The sequence below is a fragment of the Oncorhynchus keta genome, chromosome 16 (genome assembly GCF_023373465.1).
Source record: "Oncorhynchus keta strain PuntledgeMale-10-30-2019 chromosome 16, Oket_V2, whole genome shotgun sequence".
Taxonomy (NCBI): domain Eukaryota; kingdom Metazoa; phylum Chordata; class Actinopteri; order Salmoniformes; family Salmonidae; genus Oncorhynchus; species Oncorhynchus keta.
The window spans coordinates 2,088,883-2,110,977 of NC_068436.1; the positions used below are offsets into that span (position 1 = coordinate 2,088,883).

The 22,095-nt window shown below is 41.4% G+C and overlaps 1 protein-coding gene across 1 annotated transcript in view; it reads left to right on the forward strand.

Moving 5' to 3' along the window:
• Positions 1 to 12,000, forward strand: part of tacr3a (tachykinin receptor 3a) — a 39,529-nt gene extending 27,529 nt beyond the window's left edge. The window contains 2 exon segments of the mRNA XM_035789096.2: positions 3,786 to 3,982; positions 5,581 to 12,000. Coding sequence (XP_035644989.2) covers positions 3,786 to 3,982; positions 5,581 to 5,887 — 504 coding nt within the window. The 3' untranslated portion in view covers positions 5,888 to 12,000.
• The last annotated feature ends 10,095 nt before the right edge of the window (positions 12,001 to 22,095 follow it).

Genomic DNA, 22,095 nt, shown 5'->3' on the forward strand with positions numbered 1-22,095 from the left:
TTAACTTAGTCAACATAGCTAATGCTAGCTAGCAAAACCTATTTAAAACCTTATAAAGCAGATCATCTATCTATATAATAAATTGTGACATAATAACATCATTAGCTAGTATCTCAAACGATTGTACGTGGTGATGTGGCTAAACTTGACACTTTCTAGCTTCTGGCTGAGTTCTCCACAGCAGTTTTCTCGAAAACTAGCGCGAGCAAGTTGTCAGTAGAAGAGATAATCCCTCTGCTGGACAAAACAAGCACAACGTGATTGAGACGTTAACCGGTAGGCTTTGCTGCCCGGTCTTTCTTGCCACGTAAAATATTTTGTTCACTTTGCAGGCTGTTTTTAACGCACAGTTAAAAACGGGGACATTTCCGGGGACAGCTCCAGCCGGGGACAGGCCACCAAAAACGGGGACTGTCCCCGGTAAACGGGGACGTCTGGTCACCCTAACCTAGATGCTTTTCAGTATTATTTTTAAATTGACATACATATGCTCATCCTTCTATTTGGCATTAACACTGATCTAGTAAGTCTTTAGGTGTATATTTTCCTTGCTGTTATTCCGTTTTTGAATAAGTCCGTTCAACCTTGAACATGACCATATTTGCTTTTGCGATAACTCCTACCACCATCTAGCATCCACGCCATTGTGCAGCCTACCTACACAAAGCTAAGGGCTTAATCCCAAATTGCTCCCTATTTAACCTAACCCATAGGGTTAGCCTAACCTAACCCATATATAGTAGTGCACTACTGTATAGGGAAGATGGTGACATTTGGGACAAATCCAAGCTCTCTCTTCAGAAGCGAAGCCATGTCCTGGGGAATCAAAGGGTAACTAAAAATCAAAGAAGACAAAAAGGAGCGGAAGTCTTTTCTCAGCTTTCCTGCCAGTCTCTCGGTTGGCCAAATGGTCAGCTTCCGTTTCTTTAATCTTCGGGGCCTCAGGTCCTTTTGAGGGGAAGAGAGAGATGTGCAATCAAAATAGCAGTCTTTCCGCAATGGACACCCAGACACACACAAGCTCTGTTATTCTCTCCTGACTATCGGATCTGCCGCCCACCTGGAGCAAAGATCAGCCCTTCCTGTGAAGAGGATCGACCCTGAAAAGCGTCTTCGGTTTCTGAAATACTTCGGGGACTGTGGTGCAGACTACGGAATACCACCAACTGGTGATAAGAGACTGAAAGCTGGAGTTCACTTCTTCCCATTTCAAACCTGCTGTTGATGTGTCTTTCAGAAACAGTGTTTTCGTCACCAGTTTCTCCCTGATGGGAAATTAAGGTTTAAATGGCTGATGTGTGTGGCGTTAAAATTGGTTGGTTTTTGTGTTTTTTTTTTTTTGTATTTTGCTTCATCTTTGAGCAAAGGACCTGGATCTGGAGTGGGTTTTTTAAGCAAGAAAGGCATTTTGATATCTAACCAACACTAACATACAGTGTCAAGAAAAAGTATGTGAACACTTTGGAATTACCTGGATTTCTGTGTAAATTGGTCTCAAATTTGATTTGATCTTCATCTAAATCACAACAATAAACAAACACAGTCTGCTTAAACTAATAACACACAAATTGTTGTGTTTTTCTTGTCTATATTGAATAAATCATTTCAACATTCACCAGTGTAGGTTAGAAAAAGTATATGTGAACCCCAAAGCTAATGACTTCTCCAAAAGCTAATTGGAGTCAGGAGTCAGCAAACCTGGAGTCCAATCAATGAGACGAGATTGGAGATGTTGGTTAAAGCTGACTTGCCCTATAAAAACACAAATTTGAGTTTGTTATTCACAAGAAGCATTGCCTGATGTGAATCATGCCTCGAATAAAAGAGATCGCAGAAGACCGAAGATTAAGAATTGTTGACTTGCATAAAGCTAGAAAGGGTTACAAAAATATCTCTAAAAGCCTTGATGTCCATCAGTCCACGGTAAGACAAATTGTCTATAAATGGAGAAAGTTCAGCACTGTTGCTACTCTCCCTAGGAGTGGCTGTCCTGCAAAGATGACTGCAAGAGCACAGTGCAGAATGCTCAATAAGGTTAAGAAGAACCCTAGTGTCAGCTTAAGACATACAGAAATCTCTGGAACATGCTAACATTTCTGTTGACGAGTCTACGATACGTAAAACATCAAACAAGAATGGTGTTCTTGGGAGGACACCACGGAAGAAGCCACTGCTATCCAAAAACAACATTGCTGCACGTCTGAAGTTTGCAAAAGTGCACCTGGATGTTCCACAGCGCTACTGGCAAAATATTCTGTGGACAGATGAAACTACAGTTGAGTTGTTTGGAAGGAACACACAACACTATGTGTGGAGAAAAAGGCACAGCACACAAACATCAAAACCTCATTCCAACTGTAAAGTATGGTGGAGGGAGCATCATGGTTTGGGGCTGCTTTGCTGCCTCAGGGCCTGGATAGCTTGCTATCATTGACTGAAAAAATGAATTCCCAAGTTTATCAAGACATTTTGCAGGAGAGTGTTGGGCTATCTGTCCGCCAATTGAAGCTGAACAGAAGTTGGGTGACGCAACAGGACCCAAAACACGGAAGTAAATCAACAACAGAATGGCTTCAACAGAAGGTTGCTTGCCTACGGAGCTGTGAGGGGAACGGCACCTCAGTACCTCCAGGCTCTGATCAGGCCCTACACCCAAACAAGGGCACTGCGTTCATCCACCTCTGGCCTGCTCGCCTCCCTACCACTGAGGAAGTACAGTTCCCGCTCAGCCCAGTCAAAACTGTTCGCTGCTCTGGCTCCCCAATGGTGGAACAAACTCCCTCACGACGCCAGGACAGCGGAGTCAATCACCACCTTCCGGAGACACCTGAAACCCCACCTCTTTTAAGGAATACCTAGGATAGGATAAAGTAATCCTTCTCACCCCCCCTAAAATATTTAGATGCACTATTGTAAAGTGGCTGTTCCACTGGATGTCATAAGGTGAATGCACCAATTTGTAAGTCGCTCTGGATAAGAGCGTCTGCTAAATGACTTAAATGTAATGTAAATGTAAGAAAATACAACTTCTGGAGTGGCCCAGTCCTGACCTCAACCCGACAACTCGAGAGCAATTCACAACAGACAACCCAATAATATTGCTGAACTGAAACAGTTCTGTAAAGAAGAATGGTCCAATATTCCTCCTGACCGTTGTGCAGATCTAATCCGCAACTGCAGAAAATGTTTGGTTGAGGTTATTGCTGCCAAAGGAGGGTCAACCAGTTAATAAATCCCAAGTGTTCACATACTTTTCCCACCCTGCACTGGGAATGTTTACACAGTGGGTTCAATAAAGACATGAAAACTTATTGTTTGTGTTACTAGTTTAAGCAGACTGTGTTTGTCTATTGTTGTGACCTAGATGATGATCAGATCGAATTTTATGGTGAATTTATGCAGAAATTCAGGTATTTACAAAGGGTTCGTACTTTGTCTTGCCACTGTACATCTACAGTAACATACAGCTCTTACCAGGCTCACTAAGGCACACACACTCATTAAAGCCAATGCAGCTAGGTGATGTGGAAGAAGGAAACAGGCTGAAGCTTCATTTATCTTCTCCAAAGGAAGGAGAGACAGCTCTCTTTGCTCTCCCTTGAATAATAACTGCAGAGCGCACTTCACAACCTAATTAGCTTCAGTTGTCTAGCTGATCGAGTGGCAGGAGAATTTGCCTCTTTATCAGCAGACGCCACACAGTGTCCAGACAGCTCGCTCGCCTCACAGGGTTGAACGGGAATTGAACTAATGTTACCCCCCCCACCTCCCTCCCTCACCCCCAGGTGGTCAAGATGATGATCATTGTGGTGGTGACCTTCGCCCTCTGCTGGCTGCCGTACCACGTCTACTTCATCGTGACGGGCCTCAACAAGGCTCTGATGAGGTGGAAGTCCATCCAGCAGGTCTACCTGTCAGTGATGTGGCTGGCCATGAGCTCCACCATGTACAATCCCATCATCTACTGCTGCCTCAATAGCAGGTAAGGAGAATACACACATGTGCACACAGGGAGACCGCTAAGGCAAGCAGAAATGGGAGCATTCCCGGGCGGAGGCACATACACACACATACATACCCACATGGCTATATTTTCATAGTCGATGGTTGGAAAGGGCGTGGAAAGTATATTTATGCTGTTGGCCTGCCTCTGTATAGCTTCATAACAATCCTTGAAAAACAACTAAGGTGCATTAGAATCTCCTATATGAATACCCTGTAATCCTCTGAACAGAGCACACGAGAGATGTGCTTCAACAAAGGTCCAGGCAATGGCAACCCTGATAACAGTTCCTTTTGTGATGTTCATGCCCTCTTGAAAATGCACAACAACAAAAAATACCACACTAGGTATTTTAGGACTGAGGCTTGAGAGAGTAAAGCTACTCCAAGGACATTACTGAGAAATGCTGAAAGAGACCTGGAAATCAAAGCATCATTTCAATTGGTTACCATTGCATGCCTTCGGAACTTGTTCTTTTAAGCCACTCAGTACTTAAGGTGTGTCGTTCGGTACCTGTGTGACTCATTCTCTCTGCAAACAGGAACAATGCAGGTAACAGAACCTGGAGGTATGACGTCGGGTGCAGTCATATAAGACCCTCGTGTACACACACACTCCCACAAACCTACACGTGCTGTATCTGTATTTCCATGGTCAATTAGTCCGAATGGCATGAAAAGAGCATAGAAATTGTGTATCCATCTTGACAAGCTTTATGCCTTAGTCTGTCCTTTTGCCTGGCCTCGGAAATCTCATAACCATATTAAACACAGGGCAAGACCTCCTTGAAGAAGCTTCAGTGCTCTGAATCCAGACTCTGAGCGTTGATGAACACTAGCTTGTGAATGAAGCTCCCCAGTGCACTTAGGTTCACACAGGCAATTATCTAAAGCACATAGCGCTCTTACCATCGACACAATCAGGCTATTCAGGAAGGATGTGCTGTGTGGTTTCTTTGCCCCACTTCATGATGTGAATACATAAAAACAACATAAGTAAATATTTCTTGGCTATTATAAGTAAATCTGGTCCGAGCCAAAATCTCCAGTTTTGGTAGAGTTTGAAGTATATCCCTGGACAGAACTCTATATTACAAATGTTTTATTTGATGTATTTATTGAAGTACTGTATTTTGTTGTTTATTATCTGGGTCATTAGTTGACTTTAAATTGATGGAGAACACAGGGCTGTGTATGTTGCAGTCGATTAGGTTTAGTTTCCTGTTTCCTAATTGTTTATTTGTTGCTGTGTGTTTTCGGTTGATGTTTAATGTCATTATACAACTCTCTCTTCAACCTCACTGCACTGTACACATTAGTATGTCATTTGTTTACTGCTGCCTTGTGAAAATCAGATCATTATATTAAACCTGGATTGTGTTCAGTAGGTAGAAAACGTTCTGAAACGTAGTGACACAGGTGCTGTGCTACTTGAACTCATCCAATAAGAACACAGAATCTCCTTTTCTGTTGGAAAACATTATACAAACAGTGTGGCCTTGGAACACGACCCCGTTCGCAAAATCAAATCTCATTCACACCCCCCACCCCTCTCTATTCGCCCCTTTCCCCCCCCAGGTTCCGGGCTGGCTTCAAGCGGGCGTTCCGCTGGTGCCCCTTCGTCCAGGTGTCCAGCTATGATGAGCTGGAGCTGAGGGCCACCCGTCTCCACCCGGCCCGCCAGAGCAGCATGTACACCCTGTCCCGCATGGATACCTCCGTGGTAGTGGTGTATGACCCTGTAGACGGAACAAACAACCAGAACCAGGCCAGGAAGAAGAGCTACGTCAACCAGAGAATGGAAAATGGGCTTGGTTGCAATGGGAATGGGGCCAAGGCTAAGGCAGGCTGCGCCCCCAATGCTGAGGCTGAGGACTTCTCCTAAAGGGGGGCATACTGGATGCAGACACACACTGTCAGGCATGAGCAAACACACAGGCATGTGTGTACAGTACATGCAGAGACGGGTGGACATTACAAACATACATACACGCTTGTCCCTGTCAATACACACACATGCAAACACACACTTTTTAAAGGGTTCAGAGAATATCGCTGAAAACACATTTTAGATGAGAAGCAGGAATTCATTGTCAAACATAACCATCAGATAGCATATTGTTGTTCGGTCTGTAATACTATGAAAATCACTGAAGTGTACTGTATATAAAAACATCCATAAGAAAAAAAGATTTACAAAAAATGCCTGGCCAAGTAACATCCTTAATGCAATGGCTACTGAGTGTTTAAAACATGATGAACACCTGCTCTTTCCATGACAGACTGACCAGGTGAATCCAGGTGAACGATATGATCCCTTATTGATCCACTTCAATCAGTGTAGATGAAGGGGAGGAGAACGGTCAAAGAAGGATTTTGCTGCGGGGGTTTTTCCACGCTCAACGTTTCCCGTGTGTATCAAGAATGGTCCACCACCCAAAGGACATCCAGCCAACTTGACACAACCGTGGGAAGCATTTGGAGTCAACATGGGCCACCGTCCCTGTAGAATGCGTTCGACACCTAGATTCCATGCCCCGATGAATTGAGGCAATTCAATATTAGGAAGGTGTTCTTGATGTTTTGTACACTCCGCTCCAAAAGTATTTGGCCAGTGAAAATGTGTTTGCTGTTTTGGCTCTGTACACCAGCACTTTTGGATTTGAAATGATATGAGGTTAACGTGCAGATCGTCAACTTGAATTTGTTGGGTATTTTCATCCATATCGAGTGAACCGTTGAGACATTACAGCACTTTTAGATTCTCTCTGCTACAGTAGGTACCAGAGAGAAAACATTTTCTGGAGCAACCTATATCTTTAGGTAGTGTGTCCATAGCTACCATTTGTAGCAGTGTGTTTTAGCTGTAGTCTTATGTGATGTATAGAATGACTGGTCTCATTTTAAACAAACTACAACCGACAAAGACTTCATATAGCATACTGAAGTGTAGACTGTCAGCTTTAATTTGAGGGTATTTCCATCCATATTGGGTGAACTGTTTAGAAATGACAGCATTGTTTGATTATGCACAAATACCATAACCCCTCAAAAATGCTAACCTCCCCTGTTATTGTAATGGCGAGAGGTTAGCAGTAATGGTGAGAGGTTAGCACATTCTTCTCTGTCTTCAGTAGCAGGCTTAAAAGAAACAGAGTGGACAAGTAGATGAGCAATGGCTTATGGTCATTGTAGTTAATCACCACCTTTTATGCACTAAACTATGTGGAATATTGGCATGTTGGAAACTACAACTCCCTACTATATTGCACAGTTGTGCAATGTGCACATTGAGCTCACAGAAAACCTCAGAAATAAATGGAATTCAAATAATTGAACTGACTTTGGTCAATTAGTGGTTTTAGAAACTGAAAAAAGAATCTACATCTCGGTTAATTGCTCAGCACTACAAATACTAAACTTGTAAGTACATTTTTCCCACTGCTTTTGGTCCCCTAAAATGGGAGGAGTATGTACTGTACAAGAAGTGCTGTAATTTCTAAACGATTCACCTGATATAGATGCACATACCCCCAAATTAAAGCTGACAGACTGAATTTTAACGGCATTGTCATTGTATCATTTCAAATCCAAAGTGCTGACGTACACAGCCAAAACAGCAGAAAATGTGTCCCTGTCGCCATACTTATGGAGCTCACTGTATATAACATATTGTATATTACGAAATACTGTATAGATTTGAAACAATGTACAGAGTTCATGTGAAGAGCGACAGCATGCTACGTCATCAACGTATGGTTTACGCAATAATGTTGGCCAGTATTCCATTTTACAATGATGTGCTGGGGGGGAAACAGGCAGAATCCATGCCTCGCTGACGACGGTTCTTCTGTATGCACGTTCCGCATTGAGCTGAATGATCCTTTCTCATCACACACACACACACACACACACACACACACACACACACACACACACATACATACATACATACATACATACATACATACATACATACATACATACATACATACATACATACATACACACACATCAGCACGGTGGGAGATTTACAATTAACATGCCATGGAGGGGCCCATAAAATACACACGGACACCTCGGAGTACACCTAAACATTCCCTCCTTTGATCTTTTGCTTACGGAACTATGATTGAAACACTGGGCTTGCCGTGTTAGTTTCTGGGTCATGCTATTGTAAACTGTATAGGCTAGACGACCGTGTGCCAGATCCTCATGTGCCGCTCTAACATCAGCACATTTGATTGACCTGTGTTTTAAGACATAGGCTTGCTAAGAGAGAGAACATTTTCTGGAGCAACCGATATCTTTACGGTAGTGTGTCCGTAGTTACCATTTGTGGCAGTGGCTTTTAGCTGTAGTCTTACGTCATGTATAGAATGACTGGTCCCAGTTTAAACAAACTGCGACTTTTTATAAAGGCTTCATATGGCATACATACGGTCTTCGTAAGCACGGCACAGATTCTACGGCACGGCACAGACTGTCAAGTCTTATGTCATGTAGTTACATCCTGTATAGAATGACCAAAGTATCCGTCTATCCCTCCATTATGCCCCAGTTGTAACCTCTTTAGCCACTTAGTGATTTCCAATGGAAAAAACTGTTGATTAAACGCGCCAGTAAGAAATATCTTTGTTAATTGACTTTTGATGGCATGCCATCGCTGCAGTGAATCTGGTTTGATTACCAAATGGTCCCTCAACTTTTTTCCCCCCATAGTCCCGTGCGTGTGCAAGTGCGTGTCCTTGTGTGTGAGTGCATGTGAGAGTACACGTGTGTGTGTGTGTGTGTGTGTGTGTGCGTGTTAGGTGTTAGTGTGTATGCACATTGTTTTTCCTCCATAGTCCTACATGGTCAACATTAGGCCACCATTGGCAACAAAGCAAACTAACGACCACACAAATGTGCACGTAAATAACTAGCTAATTGTTTATTTAAAGCGGCGTCATTGATCTGAATCCGAATGCTTAGAACAGCGTAAATAGATGCCCATTTGTTACTGCTAATGTTTTAAAGCAGTGTCCATGTTTTTCTATGTTTGGGTAGCTTTGTGGTTGATACACGCTTTCAAACACGAAAACACGTGCAGGGAAAACTGATGTGGAATGGAATGAAAGTAGCAGATGACAATTGCTCGTCTTTGTTTTTTAGCTGCCCACCTCCTTTTATTTTGCCTTCATATTCCCATTGAGAATAACATCACCTCCTGCTGCATTGTACGTACATATAGTACTGTAGCTTTGAAAGAAATGGCCACAATGAGGTTTTTATACGATCACAGTGTTTAGATGTGTGTATGTGCATGTGCCCACGGAGCAGAGTTTTCATGATCACAGTGTGTGTGTGTGTGTGTGTGTGTGTGTGTGTGTGTGTGTGTGTGTGTGTGTGCGTCCACAGTACAGTGGTTATATATGACCACAGTGTTTAGAATCTAGATGTCAGGTAAAGCCTTGGGCCATCAATTAGAGGGGTGGTATTTCTCCCCTGTGTGTGTGTGTGTGTGCTTGCGTGCATGTACTATATATATATGTGTGTGTGTAATCCTTCTGGGTTTAAATCAAGTGCTGGCACTAGCACCAGGCGTCTCTTCAGCCTTTGTCTTGTTTGGCTCGACACTCCAACAAGAGAATAACCACGTTTGGTTTAGGGTATTTCTTCCCCTGACCAACGAGCCATGTTCTACCCAATAGCCCAGCGCAGTATGAAGACATTACATACCATAGCTCAGGTTCCACGGCTGTCTGATAGGGGGTCTCTAGGGGGTCTTCTGCCAACTCCCTCATGGGGCAAAGATGATTCAAAGCCTGATGCACCGGTCTTACCTTGGCCCCCCAAGGCCCTTGTATTCGGTGAAGTGTTGTATTTTGTCACAGTTTGAATTGAAATGTAATGGTTTTTTTTCTCCAGATGACAGACTACCCACCTGTGGCCCTCAGCTTGACTTAAAGATAACATGAAAATAACAGCTGTGTGGATGGAGAAGAAAAAAACAGCCGGTAGTAAAGGTAACAAACTGTAGGCACAACGAGTCACATTCAATAGCGTTATCAAATGTGACGGAATGTACTTATTTAGTGTAATAGTTGAGCATGATACCTCATTTTAAAGCAGTGCATTTATGCAATAAAATGTGAGGATTGGAGTCATTCTAGAAAATGCTATGGTGATACAGAGGCAGGAATTTGGCACGATGTTGTAACGGCAGAGAGCAGGTCACTCGAATGACATTAAGAGCATTCTAACTTTGATCAAAGACATTTTCTCGATGTTCTTTTCGTGACACGCACTTTCATGTGCTTGTTTTGACATGAGCTAATGTGACCATTCGATTTGATAGGGATGTGAATGCATATATTACAGTGAGATCAGGCTAGATTCAGTTTAATATCGCCATTCATCTTCTCTGCGAGGATTCCTTCCAACGTTTCCCTAGACGTGAAGTCAACACGGTCTTACCAGAATATGTGAAGATAGTGACGTTAAACCACTGTAGTTATATGCCACTTAAGCTTTTGTATTAGTTGTAATATCACTTACAATGACATGACTTACCTAATCTGATGTATTACTTGTGGGTCACTTATTGTTCTAATGTCATTGTAAAGACGCCATTGTCTCAGATTAGGGACAGGTTGTCCTAATGTTCTATAACGTCAACATTCTGACATATTTCTAATGAGGTGTGTCTGGTGTAGTGTTGCTGGGGAGTGCCAATAGAATGTTCTATAACGTCAACATTCTGACATATTTCTAATGGAGGTGTGTCTGGTGCAGTGTTGCTGGGGAATGCCAATAGAATGTTCTAAGCCTTTATGAAAGAATGTAAAGAAACGTTAGAGACGTTATGTTTCAAGAATGTAAAGAAATACTGTATTTGCGTCGTGTATTTCATTACGTGTTGTCATAGTGTGTTTTAGCTACAGTTTTTATCATTCAATGGCAAATCAAGCTTTTCATCGATACTCCAAGTGTTTTGATACAGTGTTGGTATTCATTAAGATATGGTTTGATACAACAAGAAGCAAAATACAGCAACAAACGGGGGGGGGATAAAATGTTGTGATGTCAGTCGTCCTTTGTGTATTTGTGTTGCTGAAGACAATGTTTTAGGTTTAATGTATAACTAATGGTGCCTCTATCAAATGGTAGGTCTTTTTGCTTTGCAGCTGTCCAGATTTAACTGATTTGATAACACTTAAATGTAAAGGGCCCTGAATAAGGATATACCACAGGGTAATCAGTCATCACACCTTCACAGTGCTAATGGCAGCAGACAATATGCAACAAACTCCCAGTTGACCAATGCTGCGTAGTGACTTAACATTGGCATAAGATATTATGAATGTTCATGTAGTGCTTATAAAGTTGTAAATGTGATGCTTATGCATGTGGTACAAAGTATTTCTGCTCAGCCTCTTCTAAAGTTAGTTTTATATGGGCCAGTTTCGTGTAGCCAGATTAAGTTTATTAACGGACTCAAAATGTGCTTTGAATAGGCTTAATCTAGGTATGTGAACCCAGCCTGCACTAAACAGTATTGTGCTGCTATCAATGTACAACATTCTGTCTTAGCTCAATGTCAAGGGTCTGTCTATGGTCTTATCGTGAATGTTTACATCTACACAACCAAAAATATCGAATTTACAACACTTTATTGTAATTCATTCCAAATTGAAGAAACATACACTTGGAAAATACTGTTTGCTTAGATTGAAAAGTGTTTATGAGTTACATGTACATTTACAAGCAGGATAAGAACAGTGACAAGCAGCATATGTATAACTTGCAGTGTTTCACAGTGTTAACAGTAGCACAGGGCCTTCCAATTTAAGACGTGTGATCATAAATCAATACATTCAATTCTGTACATTGTGAACAGTTTTGTGTTCGTTGTTTATGACCAACTGGTGGAGTTTTGGTTGACTTTCGTCACAACATGGACTTTGTCATTGTCAATGGAAAGTGATCCTGTAAATAAAATAGTTTTATGTTCTTTATTAGGTGTCCCTACTAATTCTTCTTGTTGATGCTGTGTCAACATTCTGTAGTATTTACATGATCATTATGCAGTTGTGGGAAAAGTACCCAATTGTCATACTTGAGTAAAAGTAAAAATATCTTCATTGAAAATATGTCAAGGAAAAGTAAAAGTCACCCACTAAAATACTACTTCAGTAAAAGTCTAAAAGTATTTGGTTTTAAATATACTTAAGTATCAAATGTAAATGTGATTGCTAAAATATACAAGTCAGTTAAGAATGAATTATTATTTACAATGACGGCCTACACCGGCCAAACCCGGACGACACTGGGCCAATTGTGCGCCGCCATATGGGACTCCCAATCACGACCGGTTGTGATGCAGCCTGGATTCAAACCAGGGTGTCTGTACTGTAATGATGCCTCTAGCACTGAGGTGCAGTGCCTTAGACCACTGCGCCACTCGGGAGCCCAAGCAAACCAGTTGATATTTTTCTTGTTTATTTATTTAAGAATAACCAGGAGTACACTCCAAGACTCCACACTAAAGTGTCTGGAATGTTATCTTGATAAGTGTGTGAATTTGACCATTTTCCTGTTCAAAATGTGACAAGTACTTTTTGGTGTCAGGGAAAATGTAAGGAGTAAAAAGTACATTATTTTCATTAGGAATGTAGTGAAGTAAAAGTAGTCAAAAATGTAAATAGTAAAGTAAAAAAACGTAGTAGTACTTTATAGTACTTTTACTTGAGTAATTTACACCACTGCCATTGTGTAGCAGAATTTAGCTACTGCAGTTTTTCAACAAAGAAAAGGGCCTGTGATTCAAACAACACAAAGTGTTCACCCCACAACACCTCACCAAGTTTTGTCATCCCCAATACCTCTTGAGGAAGCTCTGTCAACATTCTGGGGTACAGTATTTACATTACCATGGTGTTGCAGATTTTAGCTATTAGGTTTCCCTTGAACTTAAACTATTGTTAAAGCGGCGTGGGGGACTGTCAAAACAAAGCAGATATCTAACCAATTATCCTCAACTAAAGTCAAACAGATGCTTTCCTACTAGGAGCAGTCGTGCATCTGGAAGGGAATATTAGTCAATCGCTCGTCCAATCGGAACCCAGTCAGACGTGACTAACCCTCCAACTCCCATGTGAAACTTGTCTGGGCATTCCTCCTATGGAGGAGGCATAGAATTGGATAGAGGACTCATCTTTGCATCTTCCATGTGCATCCTTTATGCAACTTTATGGAAGGACAGACGACAAGCTGTGGAAGAACTTTTCTGACTGTAGTGTCTTTAATTTCTTCCAAATAATTTAGCTGCAGTTTGCTCGATTGAGCTTGCCAGGCACAGTGGAACCAATGAAATAGTCCCAAAAAGGCAAATGCAACCTACCTGGCACCGCAAACAGTCATAGTTAAAGTACAATATTTGAAAAAAAACAAATCATAACCTTTGGTCGGTTTTGCCACATGGTCAAGCTGAAGTATCATGTTTTTTTGGTTTTGAAATGCCAGAGGTTAGGCTACTGTTGTGCTGTTACTGTCTACCCCTTAGTTCAGAGACTTGTGAAAATGTATTGATATTCAAGAAGCAGAGCCAACACCATGACTTGCCTTGCCTTGAAACCCTCACACGACAATCGGATAATTCCACTTGACTGCACTCCAAATGAAACCAAAACTAACTCAGTCGTAATCGCCACTCACTTCAAACCCTGTCTGTATCTCAAATGGCACCCTATTACCTAGTAAGGACCCATAGGGCTCTGGTCAAAAGTAATGCATTATATAGGGAATAGGATGCCATTTCAGACTCAGCCTCATATGAGCTTCCTTATTCAATTGTCTTTACTTATAGAGCTATTTACAAGATCTTCGACCCACAGACACACATGACTTTAAGCTAATTGCCCACATATTTGCATCGACATGTACTATTACCTCCCTGTAAAGCTATTACATCCTTTCCTTTTAGTACATCATAGTAGGTAAATTGAAAGACTGAATTTTTAGGCATGCCTCACTTGGTATCAACTGGGTGTTCACTGTTCATTACCATTTTTTTATTACATTTTTTTAAACCTTTATTTAACAAGGCAAGTCAGTTAAGAACAAATTCTTATTTTCAACAGCCTAGGAACAGTGGGTTAACTGCCTGTTCAGAGGCAGAACGACAGATTTGTACTCGGGGATTTGAACTTGCAACCTTTCTGTTACGCGTCCAACACTCTAACCACTAGGTTACCCTGCAGCCCCATGAGCTGAGGTGGAAGCGTTGGTGTTGAAATCTTTTTTGAAAGAAAGATAACTACACAGAAAAAAGGTTGGAACAAGATATACTCTACGGTTGTTCTACTTACTTTTCCGACGTACATACAATTTCCCTCGACATTATTACATTTTGAAAACGATTTGCTTGCGGTCAGATGTTTTAGTGTTCCTTTGCCTCTCCCCTTCTCTCAGTTCTATATGCTTAGCATTGACAGTATAATTATCCTCAAACGTCATCATTTCAATATTTCTCTGTGTGGTCATTCCCTGAAGAGGGTAGAAGGAAGCCACGGGATGATGCAGGGTTGATGGCGTTACTCATTACATTAGTCTAAAGTGACATCATCACCGCAGTCTAAAGTGACATGGTTACTAATGTAGCGAAGAGACTTATTGTACTAGGGCCATCATGTTTATCTCTTGCTGTCATTGAAGCTGTTGTTGTTATTGCAGAAGTAATGAAGCACAATAAAGCTATTTCTCCGTCCTTCCATTCGCTCTCATCTTCCCACACTTCACCCCCCCAGCATCTGCTCTAGCTTGAATATGTTTTTGGTCATATGAATGTTTCATTTGAGCCCTTTACATTACAGTGTCTCCAGGAATTATTGCCCCCCCCCCCCCCTGGACTTTTCCCCATTTTCTTGTTTTACAATGTGGAATTAATTCTAATATCTAGTATTTTTTCGCCACTAAACTTACTCCATAATATTATATTAGATAGACTATATTAGATAAAAAAGATGAAAAACTGAAAATGTTATGTGTATTTCAAAGGTTAGATGTCTTCTTGGTTAGCGAGATAAAAAGAAAAAATAAGAAACACATTTTCTTCTAAATTGAATGCAGTGGTGTACTTAAGTAAAAATACTTGAAAGTACTACATAAGTAGTCTTTTGAGATATCACTAAACACATCCTTTGTTTGTAAATTATGTATGAGTGTTGGCTATCTATACATTTTAAAAAACAATAAAATGATGCCATCTGGTTCGCTTTATATAAGAAATGGGAAATTATTTATACTTTTACTTTTGATACTTATGTATATTTTAGCAATTACATTTACTTTTGATAATTAACAATATTTAAATCCAAATACCTTTAGACTTTTACTCAAGTAGTATTTTACTGGGTGACTCACTTTTACTTGAGTCATTTTCTATTAAGGTACCATTTTCTATTAAGGTACCTTTACTTTTTCCACCCCTGATTGAATGCATAATTCAGAGATCTGGGATCGTATCCCAGAGTGGAGCAGGTTGAGAGCTTCAAGTTCCTTGGTGTCCACATCACCAACAAACTACCAAAACAGTCGTGAAGAGGGCATGACAAAGCCTTCCCCCTCGGGAAACTAAAAAGATTTGGCATGGGTCGTCAGATATTCAAAAGGTTCTACAGCTGCAACATTGAGAGCATCCTGACTGGTTGCATCACTGCCTGGTACGGCAAATGCTCGGCCTCCGACCGCATGGCACTACAGAGGGTAGTGCGTACGGCCCAGTACATCACTGGGGCTAAGCTGCGTGCCATCCACCAGGTGGTGTCAGATGAAGGCCCTAAAAATTGTAAAGACCCCAGCCACCCCAGTCATAGACTGTTCTCTCTACTACCGCATGGCAAGCGGTACTGGAGTGCCAAGTATAGGCTGGCACTCAACAGTTTTTCTCAACAGTTTTTACCTCCAAGCCATAAGACTCCAGGTAATCAAAAAATGGCTGCCTGGACTATTTGCATTGTGTGGTTAGAGCCTGTAAGTAAGCATTTCACTGTAAGTTTGTATTCGGCGCACGTGACAAATACACTTTGATTTGATTTGATTATCCATATAGGATCAGGTCCCCATCTGTCTTTATAAAATGATTCATTTTGATCTAAAAGGCAGAACTGATCCTAGATCAGCATGCCTACACTGAGCAGCTTTGTGTCTTGGATAACAGCTACTGTGATTCCATGGAAGTGTTCTTTCAAACTCACACAAGTCATGGTTGGAATCACACCACTAAATAAGGCAATTGGCATGCATAGGCTCTTTGGAGGGTACTGTTACTGTAACAGCCTAGCAATATATCCTACCACCTACGCACTACATGGCAGAGCAGCATGTGCATGTGCGCGCGACAGCTTGTGGCTGCTCTGTGTCTGTGCTCTTGTCAGGTTAAGTATTAAGGTATACAGACAGGCCTTACTGCCATAGGCAGTTGTGGAAAATGTCACATACCTGTCAATTCAGTCCCATGGCTGCTAGCAAGGCAGCATAGCTTGATAATAATGCCTGTACACGTGTTTGACTCACAATGAACAGCCTTTCTTGGACATTTTTTTATTTTTTTCATTTGAAATTCAAAAGGGAACTAATTTCCTTTTCGAAATTAGACCCATTTTCGTGAGACATGCAACACGAATCAGAGGGGAGCACTGGTGTGGAAATTAAAGTCCCTTTAAGTAAGAAAATGTGTTTTTCTTCTTCTCAGGCAGAGATGTATTGGAAATACATATCCACTTTCATTCACCGCTCACTCTTTAGAATTTCCCCCCAGACAATGGAATGAAACACTTTCATGTCTTTTAAAAGACAGTTCCCTGAGTCCCTCAACTATCCTGTTTATCCTATATTCAGGGGTCCGTTTTTCAGAATGTTTATCTAGATCAAGAAGATCCTGTTTTGTCTTAATTCCAATCCCCTATGTTTATTCTGAAAAGAAACAAAGGGAATAAACACAGTATATGCGGTTTAATAATGATTTTGTTCCTTTTTTCCCCCCAAAATTTCATCCGAAAGCAATGAGGGACCACATCTGAAGGGAGGAATAGAATTCAACACAACCCATAATCCTTAAAATGTGGATTAAACATTCTGGACCCCTGAAAGTATGTCCCTCGTGAAATATAGAGTGTGAGGTGGAAAATCCCAGAGATTCACACTAGAGACACAATATCTAGTTTGTGTACATTGATATTGAGCCACGCCTCTTCTCTAAGGATTTTGATTATGTAAAGATGCATTCTGTGGACTTTTATCAAGGCAGAGACTCAAGACCTCAATAAAGTGACAAACTCTCTTTTTCAAATAAAAATAAATGGTGAAAGTGCTTGATGACTTTATGATGATATTTCCTATGAATTATTGAGGAGTCTATAACACAGAATTCCCACCATTTACTTTCACGGGCCCATGGAAATGATCGCCCCACTCATACACACATACACACGCAACACACACACACACACACACACACACACAGATTTCTTAGATGTAGTTTTTTCCCGTTGAAAACGTACCCTTGATCATCAATACAACAACAGCACTTCTATCATTTGCATTCATCTTCCTCGCCTGCTATCCAACTATCTATTCTAATTTGCACATCTTTCAACCTACACTGATGTGTGTCTGTGTCACAGGATGTATTGATGGGCTTTGATAAAGACATATTATTTACGCTGTCATTTCTCCCTTATTTTGATCGAAAGGTTACCCAGCGATTTATATACGTTTATATATGCATTTATGCCTTCATTTTCATCAATTTGAGCTCTGGCAATGTAGCTCAATCGTATCACTCTCTCTTTGGAGTCTGATTGGCTGTTGCGATTTGCGTACATTTGGTGTCTTTTTCTTTGGTGCTGTTTTGAAACTGCAGTGCTTCTCCCAAAAGGACAGAGAATGAAGCCCATGTCTGTTTACCACTGAATAGCTGATACACAGGGGGGGAGTATTACTTTAATGCAGTCGTTTTTATGTCAGTATCAAATCACTTCTGGCTAACCTTACTGTAACAGATTTCCATTCAAATAGGCAAAAATGGCTTTTTAACAAAAAACTATTTCTCAAGCAATAATTTGGCTAGGACTGTCTGGGAGTGGTCTGAGTGGGGAGAGGAAAACTGAAAACTAGCTGTTATTTGGAACTCTCTTTGTTTTTGATCTATTAACCAATTTACCGCATGGTGATGTCACCATAGAATGCCGAAACTCCCGCCCATGAAAACCTACTGATTACAGGGTCCTGTGTAGATTGTATTTTCAATCAGTAACTATCAGGAAATAACACGGATCCAGTTTCTTGACATTTTTATGTTTTTGTTTCATCAGCTGTTGTACCACATGATATAAAACAAAGGAAAAACAATGACTAAATCCTAAAGTATTAAGTACTAAATCCCTATAGTCTTGGCGTGAAGTGGTGGGAGAGTGATGTTCTTTATGTTGGTCTACTGCATGAAATGCTTGGGGACATTCATATTCCCCCACAAGCCTCACCATGTGTTCACAGCATGTTCCTACATGAGTACGAGTGCCTCTAGCTCCTACAGGAGTGTACCTAGTAGAAGATGCCCTTAAGCTGCACTTCCTGCATTTGTGTTTGTGTGTGTGTGTGTGTGTGTGTGTGTGTGTGTGTGTGTGTGTGTGTGTGTGTGTGTGTGTGTGTGTGTGTGTGTGTGTGTGTGTGTGTGTGTGTGTGTGTGTGTGTGTGTGTGTGTGTGTGTGTGTGTGTGTGTGCGTGCGTGCGTGCGTGCGTGCGTGCGTGCGTGTGTTTGGGGACAGATAGCAGCTTCCCCACTGTGCTTTGTGCTCCACTACTCCCACAGTTGGACTTCCTGACATAGGTGGAGGATCTCTTGAAAGTAGCCCTTGGGAGAGCATGTTTGAGAGGCATAGCGATACGGGTATGGTGGTGCTGGTAGGATTAGATGCAGGGTTAAGTGTCAACAGATATACAAGATCTCTCAGACCATGTCAGCCAGTTTGATATAGTGCTTGTAACTACTTTTAATGGAGACAATGTAGACCAACTAGACTTGTCGATCTAAACCAATTATATAACCACACTTCCAACTAGACTATACATCTAAGACAACTAAAAGATGAAGCAAGCACACCCATTTTCTTCAGGAAATGTATTTTTTCTAGTTTGATAAATGATACCAATGAGGTCGATCACAATGTAGAGGTTGAAGGGAGACCTGTTTTGTGGAGCAGATGCATTGGTTTATTCCATCTCTCTATTTCCCGGTGTGCACGGATGTTGGTTCAATGTCATTTCATTGAAATGAAGTGGAAACAACGTTGATTCAACCAGTGTGTGCCCAGTGGGTTCACCCTCGCCCTATATCACTTTTTGGTAAGCTTGACAAGAGCCTGTATCTATGAATATGCAATGATGTGAATATGCAGGTCGCATAATGCCTGTTGAACTTTTCTGTTTTAATTATCCGTGGACAAATGCCTATTGGCCAACTATTTTATTTTTTGAAAGGTCAATGAAATTGGAAAAAGGGATTTGTGTTTTGGTAGGACAAGCCAGATGTATTTTGAAATGACCAGTCAGGCGTAAGAATGTGAAGTGTAGGGGTTTGGCTGGCATTTGGGCAAAGAAGTGATCGACAGAGACTTTCCCAAGGTGGTATGGTATTGTATTGTATTAACTCAACATGTAATTATGAGATAATTGTTCAAAACGATCAAGTAATCTGTTTACCTTCTGCTGTTACCTTTTGAAATTCGAAATGCCTCATTTACATTGACTAATTACTTTTCACCAGAAAACGGGGGTATCACTTGGCAAAGTGCCCGACATCACGATAAAAAGGCTCCATTTAAAAAGGCTTAAATGAATCCCATTTTTTGTGCAGCAGCTTTGACCTCACAATCAAGTTGAACAATCAACTATAGACACGCAGTTAATGTATCTAGCCTCACATAGTACATTCCCATAGGGGAGAGGAACACACACAAACAAAAGAGAGTCAAGCTTATCAAGAAAACTACTTACACACACACACACTCACACCTTATAAATGAGTCACCAGGGAAGACAAGAACCGGCACCTTCCTGGACATAAAAGGGTGAGCATAAAGCTGTGAGAGCTGGTAGTTAAGTGTGGTTCTGTGTTGAATGAACAACCGGGAGCTTTTCCTGCATTGCTGTCTGTTATTTTCACCACTTTCCATCTTCCTTTCAGACCACCATTTTGAGATTTCTGAGTGGCAAATTGAAAGCGTCTCTAAGGTCCTTGGGAAGTGGAACGGAACATATCCACTCCTGATTATAATGCTAGTCACACATACAAAATGAAACATTCCATGCAATGCACAAACACATATCATATGTCTACAGTCAGTCAGATATGCCACCAGTATAAATAAATCAGTTGCCAGCACCAGCCATTTAAAACCGTGCTCGTTGCCAGCCCCTAAAGAGAGCTGGCATTCTTACATTAATCATGGCTGCCATTTGGAGAATCACCTGAGGCTAGGCTTGGGGCCTGATCAAACAGAAGGCACAATCCATTCAACACAGATGGATGGATGGATAGATAGATCATATCCAGTACCTCTGTTAAGCAGTACAGAGAGGTACCACAAACAGCACCTTACTATAGAAGGCCAGCATCCCAGAGTCGCTTCTTCACTATTGAGGTTGAGACTGGTGTTTTGCGGGTACTATTTATTGAAGCTGCCAGTTGAGGACCTGTGAGGCGTCTGTGTCTCAAACGAGACACTCTAATGTACTTTGCAGCTGTGGTTCCTGCCAACTGCACTGTCAAAGTCATCACAAAGCAACATCAATATTGGCTCTAATGGCAATTTTGTATCTTTAAGTACGGAGATTACATCGTTGATTTAGGCTTAATATGTAATTTTCGGGGACAAAATGTCTGTCTGCCTGCAGCCTTACATTATAATAACAATATATCCAATGTAATATATCTAAAGCTACATACATTCATGCGTGCATACATTTTCCGTGTGGGTGGCCCCAGTGAGAATCGAACCCATGACGTTGCAAGTGCCATGCTCTAACGACATAATCACACAGAACACTATTCCCATTGGGTTGTTGTTGTGTTTTAATTAACTCTTCTTTTCTTTTGCTTTCATCAACCTCACCTCAAAGCGTAATTTATCCCTGAATGGCAGTGGCTTACACACAAGCGTGAACACACAGTACACAAACACGCATGCAAGAACACACACACACACACACAAACTGTCCTCCTCAGGAAGATGTCAGTGAGACAGACTATCATGTTCTCCACAAGCAGATTACTCAGTCATGAACAGTGCAGCGGGCTTTGCAATCATACAAGCACTTCTCATTGGCCTGCCACAGACACAGAGTGGTGCTCTGTCAAACTGTGATTAGGACCTATAGAACGTTCTGGCTCCTTCACTGGGATGAAATGGGTTTTCCCGCTGGCTTTAGTGACCGACAGACGTTCCACTCAAGTCGAAGCGGAGCATTGGAGCAATAACCTGTGCCGCCTGACTGAGCCTTAGACAGTGAAAATAGTTGCTGCCTCCCAAAACAATGGTCAATCACATTGAGAGATTTTTCCAGACTGAGCTCAGGAGTTTTTTTTCTCAGCTTCCTCTTGGGAATCTTTAAAAAGCAATGAACAAAGACCTCTCGATCACAGTTGACAACTCCACAGTGTTGCCCTCCCAGAGCACAAAGAACCTTGGCATCACCCTGGACAACATCCTGTCGATATTACAAACAGCACCTTACTATGATACAGTCTACACACTGTATGATAACCTTTAGAAAGAGATTAGCTACATTTAGTGCTGTCTGTTGCCAAGAAAATCCAGCCTTTGTTAGGCTGTGGCCTAACAGGATACACATTCACGGATACACAATTCATCATTGTCCGTTTTTGTCCGACAAAAGTTCAACTCAAGTCAACTATTTCCGGACGAGTTAGATACTCACAAAGGCCAACATATTGTACATTTAACATTTTTCCAGAATTTAGAGGGCTCATTAACAGAGTCTGCCATAACGTTAAGAAAGTAGTTTGATTGGCCTGTTTAACCGAGGCAG